This window comes from Poecilia reticulata, chromosome 5 (genome assembly GCF_904066995.2).
Source record: "Poecilia reticulata chromosome 5, P_reticulata-male-v2, whole genome shotgun sequence".
Classification (NCBI taxonomy): Eukaryota; Metazoa; Chordata; class Actinopteri; order Cyprinodontiformes; family Poeciliidae; genus Poecilia; species Poecilia reticulata.
Window position 1 is genome coordinate 18544682 of NC_088834.1, and position 23497 is coordinate 18568178.

Here is a 23497-nt window from a genome sequence, read left to right on the forward strand (position 1 = left end):
TCATAAGATCTCAAAACGTAAGAGTGTGAAAAGCTGTTCTCTGTCAGATTAAAGTTGTTCCTTATATGTATTAGTACATTTATTTGTAAATATTTCTGATTTGAATTAGATTTTATAAATAGAGAAATTGTTCATCTGTTTGAATTTATCAATATAAAGACAATTAAAACAAAAAATGTGCCTTTCCCCCCAACTTTTTCTGATCAATTAAGCCTCAAACATAAAATAAGTTCACTTCTTCTTTGTCTGAGTTCATGTTGCGCAGCATCAGGTTCATTTATCTTTTCTTTTTTTTTTTTTGCCCCTTAGAGAAATTCCTCAGATGAGATAAGAGACAACTTTATTTGACAGATAAGCAAAAAGAGAGGCGAAGCTGTGATCCTCTATTCTGCTGCTCACTCCTGAATATTTTACACTTTATCCCACACTACAATTTCTATGAGATACATTGTCTTTCTCCCGTCTTCCTGACGCGTTCACTCGGTTTTCTGCCTTGTGGATCAGGTCTCAGAAACCAGCAGGGAGAGTTTTCCGTCAGATGAGGATCGTCAGGACATCAGGACGCAGCTTGTCTGTGCCAAGATGTCCAGCATGGCTGCAGCAGGATTTAAAGGTACAGCAACATATCCAAACTGCTTGAATGTTTCTGCATTTTGTGAAATTACAACCACAAACGTCGATTTGTTTTATTGGGATTTTATGTGAGCGATCAACACAAAGTAAGAGAACAATCTTTGCTTACAAAGAGCTTGCAGAACCATATTTTGCTTAATATTGACGAAAGGACATTTTTTCCCCCCTGTTATATGTGAAATAACCTGCTATTTGAACTAATAGTTTTTCATCAATATTTATCGACTTAAAACAAACTGCTGGATTTTGCTGAAAAGCACAGGTGTCAAACTCAAGGCCCGGGGGCCAAATCTGGCTCACCGCAGCTTTTTACGTGGCCCCCTAGACTCCAAATTACATCAATAAGTCTCCAGATTTTTCACAAATTCGCAAAATTCACACAAAATCAACAAATCCCCACATTTTTCTTTTGATTTTGCTGCAATTTTTTCTCAAAATTGGTCAAAAATATCGAGTTTAAGTGACTGCTGCCTCAGCCTTACTTGATGTCAAGCTATAGTCTGTGACTGAAACGACGAGTAGCAAAAAAATCACATTGAACATCATACATCAGCACAAAATTCCTTACAAATATTTCTAAATTAGTCCCACAAAATCTGCAAATTTGATTGCAAAAAATGTAAAAACAATCACAAAAATCCGGGAGGCACTGATCAGCGATTATTTAATTTTAAGAAACACGTATTGAATGCTGAAACAAACAGCTATTTATTAATATTTTAACAGTTTAATGGGTTTTATCAACATATTCTGACCCAACTAGCCATTTTGGAACATTCAGATTTTTGATTTGGCCCAAAATGAAAATGAGTTTGACCCTCCTGTGCTGCTAACAGGTTTAGAGCAGTTTGCTCTCTGTTGCCTGCAGCTCGTTGGTTCCCCGTGAAGGGGAGCTGTGCTCACAACGCTGACGTTCGCCGAAAAGGCCTCTGATCCTCACCAAGACACGCCGACTGACCAGAAGCAAAGGTCTCATGTTACACCGCCTCGGTGATGAATTGCAGACTTGTAAAGCTTGTGTTTGCTCACAGCAGAAGGCATGCACATGCAGCAGCCCTGCATTGTGGGGAGATCACTGCGCTTCAGCAGAAACGGATCATGATGTCGGCAGAGTTTGCTGAAAGATAACCGGGTTGTTTGCGTGTGGCTGTGATCCGTCGTCCTCAGTCTGTCAGAGAGCCGAGCCGTGTGTTTACATGCGCAGACAGAAGCAGCAGCATTTACTTTGTTCTTTGCAGACTTTTTCCATGTTTAGCTTTCTTTGAGCTCGTGCATAAATATGTTTGAATCTAATCCTGCTTGTGGCGAGTTTGAGCAGCGGCGCTCAGATGGTGAGCGCTTGGCTTTCAGATGAAACGTTTCTGCTTCAGAGTCGTCGGTTTGAGTCTTTATAACATTTGGTTTTCTTTCAGCAGTGGTGGTCTTGATAGAGGAGCTATGGCTCTCAGCCCAGGGCGGCATGGTCATGGGAGTGGACAGCCGTCAGGGAGATAGATTTATGTTGCTTGTTAGCATTTTAAGCCATTTTCTACGCATTCGCTGCGTGGCGACGGTGAAGTTGTCTTCACTTATTCTTCTGTTTTTAAACGGATTTCCACTCCACTTATTCAGCTCTAGTTCAACGTTTTAAATGCACTCAGTGATCGAAGCTGAACCTGATGATTAAACAACGGCCAGATATGTTTTAGGATGTGATTTGGTATTAATGAACCCTTTTGAGAGCTATTTCAATGTCTTTGACTCACACATACACAGAATAAACTACACAAAAAAAACTCCAATATTTTGACTTCAACACTCACTCCACTGTTTTACAAACGTCATTAACGATTCTTTTACTCCTGCACATTTGGAACTTCGAGTAACTTTTAGATAAAAATGTTCTGTTGGTTTGATCGCCGTCTTGAGACTTTATGTTTTCTTTGCGACTTCAGCTGCAGCCACTCAGTCACAGTGTCACTTGAACATCCGCAACATTCACCTTACAACATGGTCTTAGTCATAAACTGTTTCCACAATCCATTTTGTTTTGCGCATCATTTTCTTTCTACGTGCCTGAAATAGCTCTGTTTGTGTTCCTGCTGTGCTCATTCCTCTGCAGCTGGTCGTGTTTTGGTTTGCTTGGCTTGTGATGCCGCGCACCATGTGAGGAAGGATCGCACGTGCTGGCAGAATAGTCGAAGAGGAAATGCGAAGAGGAAAAGGAAACAGTGGAGCTGGATTTTATGCGGGAGTGTGACAGGAAAGGGAACTGAACATAAACGCTCCACTGCTCCAGATTTTTATTTGTGGCATTTTAAAGCTTCCGCTTCCTGATTAGGCTCTGCTGTGCATGTTTATTACACATGTACAGGCACAAAAGTATCCTTTTTTTTTTTACTTTAAAGACATGTTGCATCTCTCTTGATCTAAAATGCTTATTTAATTAAAAATAATTATGCATTGGGTGATGCAAACCCCGAACTAACCACGTTTCCTTCCACTATTAAGGTCTAAAATGTCTCCATTTTCTCTCTTGAAGCAGTAAGAGTCCACCAAAGAGACTAAAATACAGAAAAATAGCCAAAACTTATGAAATATTTATTTTATACCTCGAAGAACTGAAACTTCAGATTCGTCATCGGTCGTTTCTGCAGAGAACTGAACCCTGTGGCTCAGCCCAGCTTCCTGTCCCAGTGAACTTCCTGGTATTTGTGCTGCTGCTCTATCTCATCCATCTCTCCCCTGAAGGAAAGGCAACATTCTCTCTCACTGAGATCAACCACAGCCCCACAGTTCTGTGTTCTAGAGGATAGTCCATACAAACAACCTCAGTGGAAATTCACAGCATCGTCATTACGAGCTCTGTCGTCCTCTGAAGTAAGAGTGACACGGCCGTTCACTTTCCCCATCAGCCGAGCTCACTGGTGGTTTTGGCAGGAAGTGGAAACATTTTGGATCATTCTTCAGCAGACGGCAGTGCAGTAATCTCTTATTATTAATAATGAAATCATGCAGCAGCGTTTCTTTATTTTATCATGTTTTTGACTGGAAGATCTCTGTTCTGGCATTTCAAAAGTGCCAGTAGGTCGATTTAGTTTCACACTTCAGGTGATTTTTAAAAAAACCTGAGGTTTGGATCCATGGAGACACCTAAAGGTTTGATAAGTTTGTTTGTATCGTCGATCTCACACAAGATAATTCAATGTTCTGTATTGGAAAATCGAGCAGCAATCAAATGAGTTCAGTATTTTCAAATATTTCATTTTTTACATACAAAAACAATCAATTCGGTGTTAAAACAAATAATAAGATCAAGACATAAAACAGCATTAGAGACACTGTTTCTCATTAAAACAGCCTCATCAGGTCAAACAAAGCCAAAAAAAAAATTATTGGGAAAATAGATGGAGCTAAACTGCATCTTTTTTTTTAAAGTTATTTTGACCATTTCTCATTTTTGCAAATGAATACTAAATTTTTGCTTGGAATTTCTGGGACACGTTGTCAGTAGCTTGTAGAATAAAACCACAATGTTCATTTTACTCAAACATAAACCTATAAAGAGTGAAATCAGGAAAACTGATCATTTTAAGTGGTCTCTTATTTTTTCTTCCAGACAGAGCTGTACTTCCTCCAATCTGACTGATGTAAGGAGAATATTTCTGTTTCCAGATGAGCAATGTGTCTCTAAATGCAGTCAAATGCCACAGTTTTTGGATTTTCATTTGAAAATCAGAAATGACTTGCTTATTAGTAATTAATTACTAATTGCTTATTCTTTTTCTGAATATAAAACTGGAGTTAATAAAAGCAGAGAGGAGGAGTTTGGAACCAGATGCTGCGGTGCAGCTTGTCTCCCATCGCAGCTCCTCCTCCTCTTCCTCCTCCTCCTCCTCCTCTCTCACTCTCTGCCCCACTCATGATCTGTCTCACCATTCAGAGACGGTTCTGATCCAAAGTCAGGAGCATCTCTCTGACTCTGCCGTACCATGGGACAAGACTGTCGTTATTTTTCGGCGTTTTTTCACCTTCGTCACATTTGGAATATGAGTGGAAAGCTCTCTGCACACTTTTCCTCTCCTGTCCCCGTGGGATCACCGTGGGAGTAGAGTGTGTGTGTGTGTGTGTGTGTGTGTGTGTGTGTGTGTGTGTGTGTGTGTGTGTGTGTGCGTGTGCGTGTGTGTGTGTGTGTGTGTCAGAGGGCTCGTGTTTGCGTCTGCCTCTGATGGTGTCGAGCGGAGCAGCGCGAGCGCATCACCATGAGAGGGGGTCGCCACCAGCGAGGCTGCGGGTGTCAGCATCTGTTCAGGAAACTTCTCAGTCAATGCGGCTGCTGCTTTGTCAGAAGTAGAGGTGCGTAAACAAATAAATCGATGCTAAAATTGTCTCAGTTTTTGGAGATGGACTCAAGTTATTACCGTCTTGTGGTCTGAGAAAAAGATTTCTCAGAGTAAAAATCAGTCCAATCCATTCACCTGTCACCGTTTATGAATATTTAATCCCTTCACTTGCTCGTTCTAAGATCAAAAAGTCTGATACAGTTTAGTTTCTGGGTTCGCGGAGCAGCTTCGCTTTAAATTGAGTCACAGGAAAAGTGAGACAGACTGAATCTGTGGATGCTTCTCCTCTCCATCATCGCGAAAAATTTGATATCATGTGGGAGGAGACACGAAATATTTTACTGCTTAGTCTGATTCTGTAAACCTCCCGACGTCTGAGAGCTGCAAATCACAAGATGTAAAATGACGAAGGAGAACCGTTTAATCTGACAGGGTGTATTTAAAGTACAGCTATTTTCAGCTACATCAGAAAACATATTCGGATTTCATAACAATTAGGTCAAAAGTGGAGGGGAAGTGGTGCTCAAAAAAAGTACTAACAGAAGGCTAACAGTTACATTTCTTCTCTCAAAGCTTGAATTCACTTTAGTCTTATTTAGATATACAACATTTTTTTATTTATTTAATCGAAATAGCAATAAAAATGTGTTTTTGAAGTGCGTGTTAAAATGTTTAGGGTTAAGTTTTAAAAGCCTATTTTTTTAAGTCTATAAATTATAACAAAAATAGATTGTGTTGCATTATTTTTTTAACAGGACGTGTTTAAATTAAATAACTCAGCTTGTTTCCTTGTAGACAAATTGCTCTAAAAATCATAGAAATTATGGAGTTTTTTTGTTGTTGCAGTTCTTCAAATGTATATAAAATCCTGCTGGAACGTGATAAAATGAAGAAAAAAGTAGTCATTGTGTTTTGAAAAGTATGAAAATCACCACAAGATGCTTTTCTTATTTGTGATTAATCAAATAAGGCCGTTAAACCTTCGGGTCATTCCTGTTTTTAGGTTTGTGTTGATAAGGAGAATCCTGACAAACGTGGCTGAGATCTCAGTGATTTGGTCTAATGAGGCATTTTTTGTGCATTTGAAACAAACTGATGTCGCTGTTCTTCGTTCTTCTCTGACTTCCTTCAGCCACAGTTTCTCCAGATGTTGTTCAGATGTTCTGCTTTTCTCTTGGCAGACTTGATTCAGGCTCACAGTTTAGTCTACTGCAAATTTACCTGAACGTCTCTTTCTTTTTGGTCTTTTCTGCTCTGGATATTCGCTCTCGCTTTGCTCTCCCTGCTGCAGCTGCTTTGAAATCCTGTGTCTTCACCGATTGCATCATAACATGTCCGCCTCCTGGAGAGAAAGCATTTCTACTGTCAGGAAGTTGTGAAGTAATTTTCCTTAGAAATTCAGATCACGGCTTGTTACTCGAAAAGAATCCAATTGGGAAAAATAAACTTTGATGAGTTTTGACGTTTATTTTTTGGGGGAAAACAAGGCGTCTTGAAAACGAGCTTACATTCAGCAAAAACTGATTCTTTCTTAAAATAATCCATAACTTTTAAACCAGTTTGATGCCAAACTAATAGATCATAACATTGATTCAGGAAACTTTAAATAATTGAATTTAAAATAAAATGAGAAGACTAATGATGTACTGTTTAGACAATACACTGAAATGTAAAACATTTCGTTTTTTATTCATTTTTACATATCCATTTTTTTTTTCATATTTTACCAAGATGCTTCCATACTTAAGTGAAAGATTTTATTATTTTAAACCAGAGTGATTCTTCAAACAACTTTCCTGAAAGAACAGAATCCCCACAGCATGATGCTGACACCACCATGCTCCATCAAGGCGATAACGTCCAGTGTTCATTTTGGTGTCAGCGAACCGGATGCTTCGATTTGTTGTGGAGTAACCACAGCGACACAGATTCACTAGAGATTTCTGTGCATGTCTGTTGGTTGTTCTGTCAACAGATTTTCCTACCTGAGTTGTGGATTTCTGCAGCTCCTCCACTTGATTCTTCTCCAACTCTCTACTTGCTGAGCTGTCAGCTCAGATCAAAGGTCTGCAACCTCAATCCAGCAACATAAAACTTGTCTAGAGCTGTAAATGTTACATCACCTTTTGTAAAAAAAAATAAAAAAAAAGAAAAAAGAAAAAAAAAAGCAGCTTAAGCATTTTTAATGAATATTAACTACTGGAAATTTGTGGTAATTTTGCAAGAACCACCATTTTATGTCTGTCTTTAGGGTTTAAAGCAAAACATAAATGAAACATTTACTAAAAGTTCAGTTCTTTTATGGAATGCTGATGTTTGTGGAAAATTATGTAAACATAAAAAAGCATTTAGTTTGTGACACAATGATGAGAAAACAAAAATATTACTGATACTGGTGACATTTTCTTGTGGAAATTGATACAAAAAAGATGCGTTTTTTATATGTATATTTAAAAAATGTATTAGTTTTTCACTTTCTAAGCTAAATACCAAGAGCTGCAGGCTTAGATGAATGCAATGCGTTCTCCTTTTTCAGATGATTGAGTCTGTAAACAATTAGAAAAAATGGATTTTATTTTGGGGGTTCAGAGTAAAGCAGACTTTTCATAAAATAAATATAGAACTTATCAGATTTGGGGTTTTTTTTTCTGCGAGTGTTTTGAAACTATAAGGAATAATTTTTCTTCCACTTCACATTTATGTTGTGCCATAAAAACACTGAAGTTTATGGTTGCCAGATGTGAAGATCTCAAAAAGCTGAAGCTTTGTGGGTGAATGCATCCTTGGATTTTGTTTCATTATTTGTTTCTCTATGTCAACATCTGCATCTGAGTCAGACTGGGAAAACTTTTCTTACTTTATTGCCTTCTGAGTCAAGCTGAATAGAAAGCATGTGGTAATGACGCCAGAGCCCAGAGCGCTGCCGAACCGCCAAACTAAATCTGCTGCCACGAAAAGTAACGACGAACTCTAAACACGTCGTTTCTGCAAACATGAAACGACGGAAAGAAGGCGTTTAGTGTGACGTTTGCACAACTCTGGAAGATAATGTGTGTATAGGTTAAGACTAAAGTTAAGGATTAATTCAGTTTTACGAGCTCCAGCAGAAAAAAGTCCGCACTTCCACCTGAGCTTCAGCTTTTTCTGATAAATATATTCTAATCTAGCGGTTCTCAACGTGGGCGGTACCGCCCCCCGGAGGGCGTTCAGAGGACGGCAGGGGGCGCTGGCGGGCACCTTTACAAAAGGGGGGCGCTGGGATGCCTTTGGTCGAAGGTAAACTTTACACCTTAAATGCACAACAATACCAGTTTAGACTTTGAGCAACTTGGTAAAACTGTATTGTGTAACATTAAAACATGCTTGGCTGCAACTGTATCGATGGCAGCTCTTCTTCTATTCAGTGTTTGTTAGCTTCTGTTAGCTTCTTGGCGCAGCTCCCTTCTCCTGCTAGCTAAAATCACGACACCCTCACTGTGTATCCCTCTGAAAAATTAACCAATTTACATAAAGAAATTCCTCCATGGGTGATACCTCGATAGAGAGCGTTCATTTTATAGCGTTAACACCGGTACTGTAAGTGGTCCGATATGAAACGGGGGTGATAGAACAACACAGCACTTTTAAATTTTAATCATCAGAATGCAGAAATTGTTTCCGCTGTTTTAAAAGGTTTATGTCAGTCTGCCTTTTCCCCATCAATACGCTTCCCGACCGCCCTGCAACTTGGGGGCTAAAAAAAAAAAAAAAAAGCAGAGGCGCACATTGAGCAAAACTCTGAAACAGGAGAAGCGGGACATGAAACGGAGCGACGAACTAGATGTGAATTATGGCATAAAAACAGAGAATCCGACGCTGAACAGTGAAAAATATCAAGACATGATGTGAAACACATGACGATTAGACGGCGCAGCAGGTGATGAGTGAAGATTACTGATGGTCAATAAATGATAAAATAAATCTAGCAACAGGAAAGAAACTAAAGTGGACATAGCGATAAACCAAGAGAGAATAAAACTAATCAAATGAAACTAAATAGAAATGAATGAAGAACAAAATGCAAGAATAAACTAAGAAACTAAAGTAAATACAGAGGAATAAACTGGTATGGCAAGACCTTTCGAGCAATAATTAATACAGAGGACTGTATGGCAAGAATAAACAGACACTATTTATAGATAAAAGGTAAAATAATATTGTTGAAGTGCCATGGGTTTATTGAGACCATATCTATACTGAGAATAAATATATCTTACAGACCATAACAGTAAATAACTTATCACTTATTTATGTTTTTAATTAGATTTGATATATTGATTTCTTCAATATTATTTTTCATGTCAGTGTTAATGTCATGAGGCTGATGACTCCATGACACTTTCAATTTGACTCATTAGGATTTGATTAAGAACCAGATTTGTTCTTTGTAATCTCTGTCCAGTAAAACTATTAATATATAAATCAATAGACAGGTTTATTTAAAGATATAATCCATGTTTCTGTCTCATATTTGTATGGCATTAAAAGGACCTGAAACTTTTGTTTTTCCACTGAAAGCTCTGGTTTGCACAATAAATGCCATGGGGGTGAAGTTTTATGGATGATACTCTGATGCCCCATTCTCCTGAAGGCAGCACAGAGCTGCACCACCAGAAACCGACAAACACTGAAGAGAAGAAGAGTTATGATTAATGTAGTTACAGTTCTATCCATGTTTTAATGCTGCAGAGCTCAGTCGTTTTGCAAATAGATCAAAGTTTAAACTGGCATGTTGTTCATCTTTTATCTGGTCATGTTGTGTAATATTTAACAACTAGAAAATGGCACAAAATAAGAATATTTTTTCCACTGATTGGCTGCTGATAGGCCTACCAATTTTAACTCGAATGTTCATTGCATTTTTCGTAGACGCCTGTACATTTTTATATTATTATAATAATATGTATATAATAATAATATAATAATAATATGTATTATTTTTGATGATAAATACAGAAACAAGCATAAAAATCAAAACATCTACAATACTGATAGTAATATTAATGATAAAATAATGGTCAGTGCAAAGTAACCTGCAAATTCTTTGGTGGGGGGCGGTGAGGGACCTGGATAAAGGCTAGGGGGGGCGCTGGCCCAAAAAAGGTTGAGAAACACTGTTCTAATCACTAAATCTAGGATGCGGTGAGTCGCTGTCGGCAGATTCACCCAGCCTAACAAAAAGCGGATTTAAAGACTCCCCAGCAAAAATAATAACCACAAGATTCAGTGAAAACATTTGCAAACAAAGGGATATTTTCTACATTGCATGCTTTGTCTCATGTGATGGCCTATTTGAGCGCCATTCTGCACAGAAAGTGATTTACCAAATGCGTTAATACTCCACGAGAGCGCAGACAGCTGAAAACGCGCACACACGTAGACAATCGTCTTCCTGCGGCTCTCAGCGTCAAATCCTCTGTTGTTCCAGTTGTTGGTGGGGGGAGATTACGGAGCTCCGTCTCTCTGAGCCGACCCAGCGAGCGCAACATGTGAGATGTGAAAATGAAAATGGCCTTGCGCCGACGCGTCCCGCTTTTTCACCTCTGAGTTGAACAGGACATCTCTGGGGTTCACATGTTTGCAGGTCTGTTTGAGGAGCTTGTTGTGTTTTTGAAGAAAGCAGCAATCAAGGACTTGCGCTTCTTCTCTTCAAACGGATGAGTTTGTTAAACTGCGGCTGTGTTGTAGCTCTCTAGACATTCCCTTCTCTTCCAGCAATCTGAGATTGTTTTAGGCTTTCATTGGTAACTCATGCTGTTACTATTTATAAGAGAAACGCCTCCAGATGCAGAACTGTTGGACTTCCATTGAAATAGTTTCCCTGAGTCACCACACATCACCAGTTTGACTCCCATAGCTCTGATTCATGGGGTTCACCAGTAAGAGCCAAGTCATTATTTCCAGTGTGTGATGGAGTAATTACAGATACACAGATTCACTCTAATTAAATAGCATCAAGTTAAATATCTCACACTTTTGTGACGCTAAATCAGACTCCTATTTGAACAAGTCAGACAGAGGTCACCTCAGAGATCCTCTGAGGTGAAAATCATTCATAAACAAGAGCAGTTTGGACTTCATGCATGTTACATGAAAGCCATTAAAAAGTTATCTGTTGTGCGTTACTTAAACACCAAAGGATCCATTAAAAATTAAAGAATAGATATGATTTAACATAAATAAAATATGCAAAAACAAGCAGCAGCCAAACTTGAAGATCTAGAGCTAGTTTAGCTTACTGAGAGGAGAGGAGGTGAAACCACAGATACTAACGTTACGTTGCTTCATCTGCTCACTTTTTCAGCTTCTGATGGTGCCGGTTCGTCTCTGAGCTCTTTATTAGTCACCAATACGTAACTGTAACCAAACCAGGCAGAACATATGCAGACAGACTCCTTTTACCTTGAAAAGATTTCACACCACTTGAACGTTTTCATATCAATTATGCCCAAAACGTTAATATGTTTTGATCAGATTTTATGCGATAGGCTAATACATTGCAAAGTGGAAGGAAAATAACACTTTGTTTCTAATTTTCTCGACCCGAGTCAATCACTGCAGAGCGACCTTTTCATGCTTTTCAACCTTTTCATCCTCTATCAACTCTAATCTGCTGCTTCGTAGCTTCCCCACAGTATGACGCTGCCACCACCACGTTTCGCTGCTGGGACGGTGTGTTCAAGATAATAGGAAGATTCATTTTCTCCACACGCAGCATTTTGCATTTAGGTTAACTTTCGGCGTTCTTCCGCATGTTTTCTGTCGCTGACATTAAACTAACCACTAAAAGAGAGTTATTCTGACTTTATTTCACAAGAACGTTCTTCTTCTTACTTCTCTCTCTAAAGACCGAAGCGTTCTCCCACCTGAGCTGTGGATCTTGGAATATTATTTTCTAACCCAACTCTGCTGTCTTTCTCGTCCCTCATGGTGAAGTTTGTTCTTAAGCGCTGTCTAAAAAGACACAATTAATTTTTCTTTCACTTCATGGTTATGCACTACTTTGTATGATTTCAACTTTCACTGAACTTTGTGGTTTCAACGTGACAAAATGTGGAAAAGTTCAAGGTGTGTGTTGCAAGGTACCGCAGGAAAAAGCCGAACAGTCTGGATCAGAAACTACAGCAGCTGTAATTCGCTGAATTAGTGACACAGATAGTCAGGTTGCAGATATTTGTTGTGCAAAATAAAAATCTAACAAGGACTTTAAAAGAAAAACCTTGTCTTTTTGGCCCACATATCCCATTATAACATTGTTGATATTCTTGCATGACCTCCTGATAATTTCCTTCTGTGGTTTACGAGTAAAACCTGTCTGGTTGACGTTGGTCCAGCAGGATGAGACAAAGATTGCATCAACATGAACTTTTTCTTGAACCCTTTCAGAAGTAAGAACTTAAACGCGAGTGGAGAGAGTTCCTGATTTGTGTTTCTCGTGACGACAGTATCAGTATTTTCTATTGTATCCATCAGTATTTGCGTGTTATTAAGCCCTACTCACAATCAACCCTACAGCTGCTTATGTAACACTAATGTGGGGCTAACATGTGAAATGTGCAGAGCTCTCATTGCTTTTAGAGATCAAACATCATGATGCTGATTGAAGTGCAGCTCCAGCAGTGTTCAAATAATGCTGCCGACCGTCACAACGATCAGATTAGAAGATGGGAAATAATACTTCTGTCATAGTTAGAAAGATGCTTTCTGCTTCTAACACTAAACCGAAAAGTAGTAACATATTATCATCACGACTTTTTGGAAATTTTATTTGAGAATCTGGAGAGCCATATATTTACTTTTGTAGATGTGATTTTAATCAGAAACCGACAGTTGAAGGTGAACACTAAGAGAAGGTTGGTTCTTAAAGCGCTCTGCATGTCTATTTATTTACTTATAACATCTTTTCACTGAGATGAGACACTCAGCTTTTCTCACATTAATTGTGATCTTTTTCTTTCCATCATTGCTCCGTTGCAAAGTGTCATAAGTGCAGCAGGTTTCAGGCGACAACATGAGTTTGTGCTTCATGTATTTTTAGCTGTGCAATGCGAGGAGCCTGGTGTCACGGTGTCTGCAGATAAACACTCTTTCTGTGCTTTAGAATGAAGTTTGTGTTTCTGCTTGAGCTCAAATTGAAGTTATCTTGGTCACGTTTTGTCCTGAGAGGCAGCGTTACTGAAGCTGGGCTTTTGATCCTCTATTGTGGTTTATAATAAAATAAAAACATGGATTGGGTCCTGAAATAATCATTACATTTTTTTTTATTGAAAGATTATTTATAATGCCATATTTTCTTTATGGTTATTCATGTAGAATTAAATTGATACTTAACCCTTTCATGCATGAATTATGATCATTTGTATCAAGATTTTTTTCCCAATTTTTTTGTAATTTTCTTAAGGCATAAAACAATTTTGTAAAAAAAAAAATTATATATATATATTTTTTCCATTTAAATTTATATTTTTTCAGTGATCAATTGTAATTTTCTCCAAATACAAAGTTGTTATTTAAAAAACACATCAGTAGTATTGTTCTTTAGGAGTTATCTGATGTCACAATATTTTTTTTACCGTCTACAGTAGAATGAGGAACCGGGTCGGTCAGCGTGCTTTTTTGTCTGTCGGCCATATTGGCTTTAACAAAAATAATTTCTTGCATTTGCAGCTGATGGCCAGTAGTTGATAGTGTATTTTATGATGCATTAGTGTCCACTTCAGTGGTCTGTGTGCATTTATAACATCAAAATCCACAGGAAGAACAAGAAAATGGCTTTTAGACAGCTGTCCACTGTAGTGACCACTATGCATGAAAGGGTTAATAATGAGTAGAAAATTTTAAATTGGAGCAGCTGTAAGATCACAAGAATTTGTTGCTGTTATTCAGTTGGGAAAACAAAAGCTGGAGGACTCATTGTTTGCAGCCGTTCCTTTTTAAAAGTTTCTAAAGGAAAATCTGTTTCATGACTTAATACATGTACAAAAGAGATGCATTTCAAAAGTGAGTAAAAATGTATGTTCTATTATATTTTATTGCATCTGCCACATGTTTTGTTAAGTTTTTTCTCTGAATATTACTTCCTGGTCTATGCTCTTGGAGATTTTCCTGTTCTACTTCCTGTTTTGCTGTCGCATCAGGTTTCCATTTATATTCAGCACACCTGCAACGCTTTAAACATTAATATTCTCCTGAGATTCCCGAGTGTTGTTTTCTCATTAGATTTTCTTCCCACGGTTCCTCTGGTTTAGTCCGTGTCCCAAGTTTTTGTTTATTGTTCTCTGGTTATTTGCCATCAAGTGACACGTTTGTTTTCATCTGCGTGTGTTTTGCAGCTGTTTATCTTTTTAACAGTTCTTGAAACTTTCTGTGTGAAAGCATAAAGGTTGAATTTGTCTCCCTGCTTTAAATAATGTCAGGTGACGTAACGTAGGTTTCAACAGATGAAGACCTGCGTAAAGAAGCCAAACCTCAGCGAGTCTCTTAAGGAAAATTAACAGTTTTTGTCTCCATCACCCTCTATTGTAAGGACAAAGTTTAACTTGGCCTTCTTATTCTTCTATTATTAAAATCACATCTTGTGTAATATTTTACTCTGCTATAAAACCTCCAAAAAAAAAACAATTACATTTACCTGGAACTAAATAGCGTACATGCTCCCTCAAAAATAAGGCATTTTTAATGTTTTATCCTTAACTGGTCAAAAAAACAGTTTCCATTATGGCCAAATAAAACAAAAACTTTAACTGCAGATTCAAAGGATAAGTGGCACAAAATCAACACTGAATGGTACCAAGAGAACAGGATACTCAAAGTGTCAGCATCATAATCTGGGGTTTAATTTTCTTTAATTTACACATTATTTTAATCAAAAGGTTGGTTGTCGGCACTTTGACACCAAACTGACAGATTTTATTCTCCAGCATCCGTGTGATTGCAAAAACATCTTTAAATGTACAAAAGAGTATTTGGAAAACTTTTCCAAGTTAAGTGAGAAAATGTTGTGAAGTCAAGACTCGGGTTCTGATTGGACATTTGTCACGGAAAACTAAATGCTTAATTAAATCAAAAGGAAGGTTTCAAGGCGTAGTCATGGGTGTCTGGTTTGGGAAAGCGATCCTGGATTGGATGGAAAGATAGACGGATTAATGCTGAGTTTTGGAAACTATTTAAAATCTTATTTCAATTAGGGTGTGTACAGTTCAGGATTAGGAAAGTGTTGCAAAACAAAGATGCATGATCATGAATCCTTTTCAGCATTAATTTTTCTCCATGGGAATTAAAAGACAAAGTTTTGGTTCCCTGACTTCCTCCCAAAAAAAAAAACAAAAAAAAAAACTGAGATTCATTGTAAAAATAGAACAATTTGTTTTATGTGATTTTAATCAAATGGCTTTAATCAAAGCTCGGTTGGATGTTGAAAAATGAAACATGCTCCTTTAGCAGTTACTTTCATATTTACATATTTATCTGTTGTTGGGATGTTAAATCTCATTTCATTCAAATAAATGGGACAGTAAAGTTTGCAGGACGAATAAAAACAATACATAATCTGCTACAGTCTGCCTGCTGTATTTATTCTTGCTGTTTCAAGTAGTTTGGGTAAATGGTTGACCCAGTTTTCTACTGGCTTCTTGAAAGTTTCCCATTATGATTACAACTTAATTATGTTAAAGTTGACTGAGGGCCTCTGGAAAGAAGAACGAATGTGTAAAATAAAACTCTTGACTCACTTTGGTTGGACAGGGAAGACGGACAATGGAGAAAGAAGCCGTTCGGTGCAGATGTGACGCGTTTGGTTTCAATGTTGTTTGGAAAATCCTAAAATTAAAATTTATTACATCATAGAGAACATATAGTATGTGACTATTCCCTCTTTTCCTCTTTCCTTCATTCTTTCTTCTCATTCTTCCTTGTGTTTTCTTTGTTAGTCTCCTGTTTTATTTGTTTCTTTATTTCTTTTCCCTTCTTTCTTTCTCTCTTCCTCTCATTCTAGCTCCCTCTCTCCCTATTTCTTAGGATATAAACTCATGTCATTATTTGAAAAATAAACATGTAAAACTACAAAAAATCTTGCTTCTTTCCTTCTTGCTTGCTTTCTTCCTATATTTGTTTCTTTCTTTCCTTTTTCTTAGGGCGTTAAACTCTGATGTCGTATATTTTTGAAAAATAAATGTGTTGCTAAAACAAACAAAAAGAATAGTTTCTTTCTGGCTTGCTTGTCAGAGGAGATATTGTTTCTGTATTTGTGCTTTGGCTCCAACAGCTCCACTGACTGAAGTTACATTTCTGGACTTAGCGCAGGAAATTGATCAACATTTTTGTGCAGCAGTAATCTGTCTGTAACATCTGCTGTTGTCTCCCCCTGCAGCGGAGTCGTACTCTGTGGCGTGCAGTGAAGGCAGCATTGCTCCGTCTGTGGGATCTCTGCCCCACCAGGCCTCAGGCAGCATCAGCCCCTGCTCTCACTCCTCGTCTGGAGCATCCCGGCACCCGGTCAGCGCCCTGAAAAAGTGGCTCACCAACCCGGTGCGGAAACTGAGCTCTGACCCCAGAGGTGGAACGGGGAAAGCCGAGAAGCAGAGTTTCAAGGCAGAGGGAAAGCAAAAGCCTTTTTTGCGAAGTGAGACTCGGCAAGGTTCACTGGAAGTGCACAATAACTACACCATACTTTCCTCCGAAAACACGGTGCGACCCTGACGGCTGAACATGGAAACCCACCCTACAGATTTCTTGTTTTTACAGCATCTAATGCTGCTCATTTTGTTTGCAGGACTGGAAAAGTCCCACAGCGACGTCTCCGTCCCTGATGTCCCGTCAGAGCTATTTATGTGACCTTCTGGATGACTCAAGGAGCCCAGTAAGTGCTAACCTGCTAACCTATTTGTTTCTAGATACTTGGTGTTAATCCAAATTTCACATTTAGCATGGTTTTATACAGCAATTTTGGTCTCTTCTGCTTCTAAAACAACCCAAGTGCTTTAAAAAAAACAAGTTTTTTGGCAAAATGTGTTTTGGTGTCCAGAAAATGAGCTGTTTCAAAATCCTCCCAAATTTTGAGTCACAGCTGACTTGCACTGTGCCGTTACCTAGCAACCTCAGCTGAGCTAAACCTGTCACTTAGCAACCCAGGAGTTCCAGGATGTTTAGTCAGCCGGTTTTACTGCTGTACAAAGACAGCTGGAAGAGACGAGTGTTTTGTCACTTGCTGCGTTCTTCTTGGCTTTGCAGGAGGCTCCACTTCGTTTTGGGTCAGAGATGTACGGTTGTAAAATCGCGCATCTGTTTGCGGCCATTTTTATGAGCGTGTGTAAACGTTGAGTTGGGGAATGTGGTCAGCAGCAACTCATTTGGATTTAAAGTGACAAGAAGCTATAAAACAGTTCTGAAAGGAGCTCACAATAGGCAGAACTGAGCAGACTAAAATGTCATTATCTGAGAATTATTTTGTTGGAAAAAAAAAGTAATGAACATGTTTTGTATTGCCCATTGACATACGATAACCTATCCGGGGAAGAATAATAGTTCCCCTTTAATGCTATGATCTTGCAGCAAATGAAAAGAGATTCATTTGTACACATCATTTGACTTTCATCAGTGGTGCCAAAGAAGTTACATGGTTGATGTGCGTACTCCCACACAGGCCTCTGCAACATCTACCGTTGTAGTGTTTAATCTACACAGAGGAGTGAAATCAATCATGCGTGCCTCTGTAGATAGCATCTGGGAGTAATCAGCTTGTCAAGCAGCCTTTAACAGCATGAAACAGGGTCAAGTTAGGGAGTGAAGACGGCACCTTTAAGCCAGGAGAGGAAGAATCCCAGAGGCGGGGTGTCAGAATCAGGTCTGAGGATGTCTGGGAGTTTTCCAGCCAGAACGATCAAGTTTCATGATTGTTGCTAAATATTCAACAAACCATTAGAAGGTTAAACACATGTTTTCTCCTCAGATGGAGAAAGTTTTGATTGATGAAATATTTATGTTGTAGGTTGCAGTTTAGCTATTTTTCGAAGTATCATACAAACACAAAATACTGTAAATAATTGGAAGTGAAAGGAAATATCCACAAGTCTTTGTATACAAAAGCCCTGAAGAAGGTGGATATCTGCTCCAGCATGTATTATCTCAGTTAGCTTACAAACAGACACAATGATACCAACAACGGCGCTAACAACAGAGCTAACAATGGCGCTAACAACGGCGCTAACAACAGAGTGTGTCAACATTCGGAGTGTCAAAAATATACTCACAAGCTTCCCAAAAGTTAATAAACTAATTTACAACCGTACAGATGTGTTAAAATATAAACTCATACCCGAAGAAGGGGAATAGTTTAATGAAAGAGCCAGACTCGCTCTGAGGAGGAAGTTCCGGTGCGCTTCAGTATAGCTAGTGCAAGCGCTAGACTCCCCCTGCTGGACGCATCTGACCACTACATCAGACCAGACATTAACATCTTTAGCCCAAACTGCTAGCAAAGCGTTACAACCAAAAAGAGTTCATGAAACTCCAAGAGAAAATGTACCTCTGAATGGTAAATGAACACATTTCAGTCCATCACACATTCATTTGTGTTCTGATCTTCCTGACTCAACTCTATCCATAGCTACCTTTCACTGGAAAATTGTGTTTTGGAGGGAAAACCTGGGTCAGTTATTCAGACTTAGCTGGTTTAAACTGTATTAAAAAACAGAAAAGCAGCTTCACCATGTCATTCTAACACATTAATATTTACACCTAAACCAGCAGAGACCAAGCTGTTTGCCACACAGGCCCAAATCCTCAAGCTTATAGGGTCAGTGTTTTGCAGCACTTAGAAATGTACAGAAAATATTTTTACTGTTTTCCATCTTTATGAGTGTTAGACAGAAACATTCATGGTATTCTTTGTAACATGAATGGGAAACAGGACAAGGAGCCGCAGCGGATAAACCCTTCCAGTGGCACATCTGTGGCTTGCTAATTAAATCCCTATTCATCTTTCTTTCCATTCACTTACATAAAGAAGTGTATTCTTCCAGCTAAACGTTTTCAACATCTGCGGTGAGCTGCTGACGTTCTTCCTTTTCCCAGTTTACATCTTCTGTTAAACTGTGCTAACCCAAAGGTCGTACGGCTCAGAGAGATATCAGAGTGGTTTTAGCTGTTTTATCTAATTCAGCAATGAAAAGAATGAACATAAAAATGTTTTGCCTTAAAAAAAAAATCCTTCAGCAGTGAATCGTAAAACCAGGAAGAAAAAAAAGTGTCTCTGGATAAACATGAAGTGCTTTGTTGACCTACAAATATGCATCGGTTCTGCAGAGAGATTAGAGATCTGCTGCACTGAGGCAGAGGACAAAATGTGTTGAGACTAAATCACGTCAAGAGGATTACAGTCATTTTCACATTAGAGCGTGGTGCTTTTAGGTGAGGAGGGGTATTTGTTATATAACTAGTGTCTGTGCCTGGGTCAGTGACCCCGGTATCTGTTATGTGACTTGACAAGCAGCACACCATCACACATCCTGCGTGCTTATCTGTCTCCACTGCAGCATTAATAAAAGGAGCTCATTAACTCTAAGGTTACTCTGAGTTGCATTGCAGAGGTAATTCCCAGCTGGAGATGCTGGAGATAAAAGTTGATTAAGCAGGAGTTGACACATCTGCCGACGACACTCGAACACACTGCTCTCTGCATTGTTGCAACAATAAAAAGTTACTTTCTAAATGCCTGAGCTGCAATAAATTTACTCAGGAATGGATATTTTTCATTCATGTCCAAGCATAAAATATTTATTTCAGCGTTTCTTATACAATTATCCTGAATTTCCTCTCTGTGGGATAGTAAAGGTTATTTCTATTCTATTCTATTCTATTCTATTCTATTCTATTCTATTCTATTCTATTCTATTCTATTCTATTAAGTGGCTCTGGTAGACTGTTTGTTTCAATTTAGTCTGTAAGGTTGCCTGGATATATAGCTATTCCACATTTTATATTAACTTTTTTTTCCAATGCAAATAAAAATGTAAAAAGAATTTCACATAATTTTATATAGAATCAACTTCCTTGGGTTTATGTCATACTATAATGTATGACATACATACATTATAGTATGTATGACATACATACTATAATGACATACATGTATGTCATTATAGTATGTAATGACATATATGTATGTCATTACATACATATATGTCTGGAGTTGCCTGGAGTGGGTTTGTTTTTGCCCACTCCAGGCAAAAACATACATGGAGTGTTGCCTTGATTCTTACATGCATGATTGAAAAATTGTTGAATCTCCCAATGCAACCATTCAGGGGTGCCTAGACATTTGGTCTGAAAAAGCGCCGCATATTTACACAAAGTCTCCGGAGTCTCCAACCGACCCCACACAGCTCTCCTTCCCCACTCAGATTCCTTCAGACTAGTGGCAGCAACAATTAACAAACACCTGGTGGAAGTGTGCGTCTGCTGAGTTCATCATGCAAACTACTTTGTATGAAGCAGGCGATAATCTCAGATTAACATTTTTAAGAACGGCAGTGTTGCGATGATGTGCTGAAGGCAGAGCTTTGGAAAGAAGAGGAGGTCCTTAAAGAGACAGATGCCCAATTTCAAGGTGTTAAATTAAAAAGTACACATTTCCTTTAAGTCATGTTTGATATATAAAGCATTTTTATAGTAACTGAAGATAACATAGTTACTTGATTGTGCTATAAAAAGGCAGTATTTGCCTGGAAACTACATAATACCACCACTTTAGCATAAAAATGTGATAAAATATTTATTTATCATTCCAATTGAATTGTCTCTTTTAATGTGCTATTTATTGTGTAGTATATTGACTTTTGATGCATATTATGGTACTCCTACTGATGTTTCTCCAAGCTGCAAACAGTTTTCTGACTGTCAGAGGTTTGATTAATAAGTTGTACCAACAAATTAGTACATTTGCTTTAAGTCTTGAATTCAATAATACTGAAAAAAAAAAAAAACACAAGATGATTTAGATTAAACTCCAGGCACAAAACTTTCACCACCTCACAGAGCCAGACAACCTCCTAGCATTGTTTATTTAGCGTTTCTCAAAATCAGTTTTATCTCACTGTTGCGTTTCAGAGTCAAATATCCGAGGTCATCACTCTGCAAGCGGAGGAGAGCTATGTGGCTGAAGACTCGCCATGTCCTTCATGTGCTGCAGTCGACAGCGAGGAGGAGAAAAAACTCGCCTTGGAGAAGAGCCTGTGAGTCCCGAACTCTTTCTGTGTCTAAGCTGATGTTACAGTTTGATGTAAAATAACTGCTTTAATTTTCCATTCAGTGTCTATTTGAAGGCAAAAGGGAAAACGGTTATTTAATCAATGATGGAGTGAGTAATTTAGACTTTTAAATGAAAGTTTTTGGTTTACTTAATTCTTAAAATGGAGATTAAACTTTGAAAAACATTTTAAAAAATAAGTGAAGCAGTTTGTTTGTGCCTCATTTCCTAAACCCAAAGTGAAAAAGGACAAACTTACTGCAGGGCCAAAATATCTCTTCAGGATCTTTGTTTTTGTCAGGATTCATGCAGCAGAACTAGAAAAAAAATAGGAACAAATATGTTCCTATTTCCAGAACATATTTTTGTAGCATAAATTCAGATAAATTTAATTTTAAATGGCTGTAAGTCAGTAATATTCAGAACCAATAAATTAGGCAAATAAAGCTAATTCAAACACAGTTGAGTTTAGAAACTGCGTCATTTTATTCCATCAGATTATGATATGGCCATTTTTTACCTGGGTGAAAAGGCTCTTCGCCCTGGGCAGCATCCGATTAGGGGGCGACACAAGTTATGCATCAGTTTTTTTCAGCATTGATGATGTCCAGTGGTAAACATCTCCATGTTGCCTGATGATTCGCACAGAAAGTAAAAACATATTTTTTGGAGCAAAAAATGAAGCAGAATCTGTTTTTTGATTTGCAGCTCTTCATTCAACAATGACCTTAAGGGAGATTCCACAGACTTATTTGAAAAAAAGTTAACTGCATGCTATTATTATTATTTATTTAAATCGAAAACTTAAATTGAACTGTTCTATTCAAATATTATATAAAAGGTTTATTTATTTTCTATTTTAAATAAGTTTATGATTTTTAAGCCAAATTACAAAGCCAAACATATTTATACTACATATATGTTCACTACACATGTTTTACACATTTATTCATTGAATTATTGCATTTGTGTCAAAGCACCAGCTTTCCCCATTAATTAGTTACTCGAATTTTAAAATTTGGTTTAAGTGTTGCAGGCAAACATTTCCACTTTGTTCAGACGTGAATCATCTGCAAAATCCTGTTTTATAAACATGTTGTAACCATAGCAACAACACTGACTATCACATAAGGAAAGCGTAGACATTGCACAACACTTTTAAATAAAGAAGTAAAATAATAAGTTAATTATTTAGAGCAATTCAACAATTCATCAAGTGTAAATTCTTGTTTTTTTTTTTGTTTTTTTTACTAAGCAGTCATATTTCAGTGTGTCTCCTAATCCCGCCCCAGATACGTCCTCACAGAGCTGATAGAGACGGAGAGGTTATACGTTGAAGATCTTGGGCTAATAGTTCAGGTTTGTCTCCACTGCAGTGAGCTGATCTGATAAACACTTTTTGAATTTGTGACGGTGAACTGAAGTGCCTGTTTGCTCAGGGCTACATGACCATCATGGCCAACCAGGGCGTCCCAGAGGACATGAGAGGAAAGGACAGGATTGTCTTCGGAAACATCCACCAGATCTACGACTGGCACAAGGAGTGAGGCCCTCCAGCTCGCTTTGAATCTAAACAGTCACTCAAAACGTGTCATGACTTCTTCAACACTGTGTGTCCTGCCTGAAAACATAACTGTGTTTTACAGCTATTTCCTGGGAGAGTTGGAAAAATGTGTCAGTGATCCAGACAGCCTGGCCCAGCTCTTTATCAAACATGTAAGTAAAAAAAAACACACAAAAGTGTGAATGAGAAGTTTCTGCTGCATATTTTCCATTAGTTTGGAGGTCTGTTCAGTCATCTCAGATGTTTTTTTCTTCCAAGTTTATTCAGCTGCAGCTGCAGAATAAAGGGATCTTATAATCACTGTAGTTTGGCTGCAGAGCCCTCAAAGACTGCAATCAGCATTAAAGATCATCCACAGAAACCAGACTGTGGGCGAAAAGGAACAAATTTATCTGCTCCGAAAGATTTTCAGGTCATTTTTTTTCACTGTGAACTTAAATTTATTACTATTTTATTTTATTTTATTTTATTTTTACCTTGCAGAAGCAAAAATATTAATGATAACTAATGAGGAAAGAACAAGACACAGTTGTACATGAAGCTCAACCTTCTTAGCTCCCCTTTGCAAGCTGCAGCTAATAAACATTTATTTGTCAGCCAGTGAAGCTTTTCAATGAAGCTCATTTCCTGGAGTGATATTAAAAATCATTGGTGAGGAAAACAGTTAAACGTAGAGGAAACCAAGATCCGGAGTGG

At 38.1% G+C, this 23497-nt stretch overlaps 1 protein-coding gene across 2 annotated transcripts in view; it reads left to right on the plus strand.

The window, feature by feature from the left end:
- Nucleotides 1–23497, plus strand: part of arhgef25b (Rho guanine nucleotide exchange factor (GEF) 25b) — a 31309-nt gene that overhangs the window by 355 nt on the left and 7457 nt on the right. The window contains exons 2-8 of one of the 2 annotated variants that reach the window (XM_081607216.1): nt 505–613; nt 16363–16679; nt 16765–16851; nt 21099–21223; nt 22530–22596; nt 22677–22780; nt 22884–22953. In XM_081607216.1, the coding sequence (XP_081463342.1) occupies nt 505–613; nt 16363–16679; nt 16765–16851; nt 21099–21223; nt 22530–22596; nt 22677–22780; nt 22884–22953 (879 nt within the window). Of the gene's footprint in view, nt 1–504; nt 614–4526; nt 4969–16362; nt 16680–16764; nt 16852–21098; nt 21224–22529; nt 22597–22676; nt 22781–22883; nt 22954–23497 lie in introns of those variants that run through there. The other variant, XM_008409914.3, reaches the window with a different exon arrangement.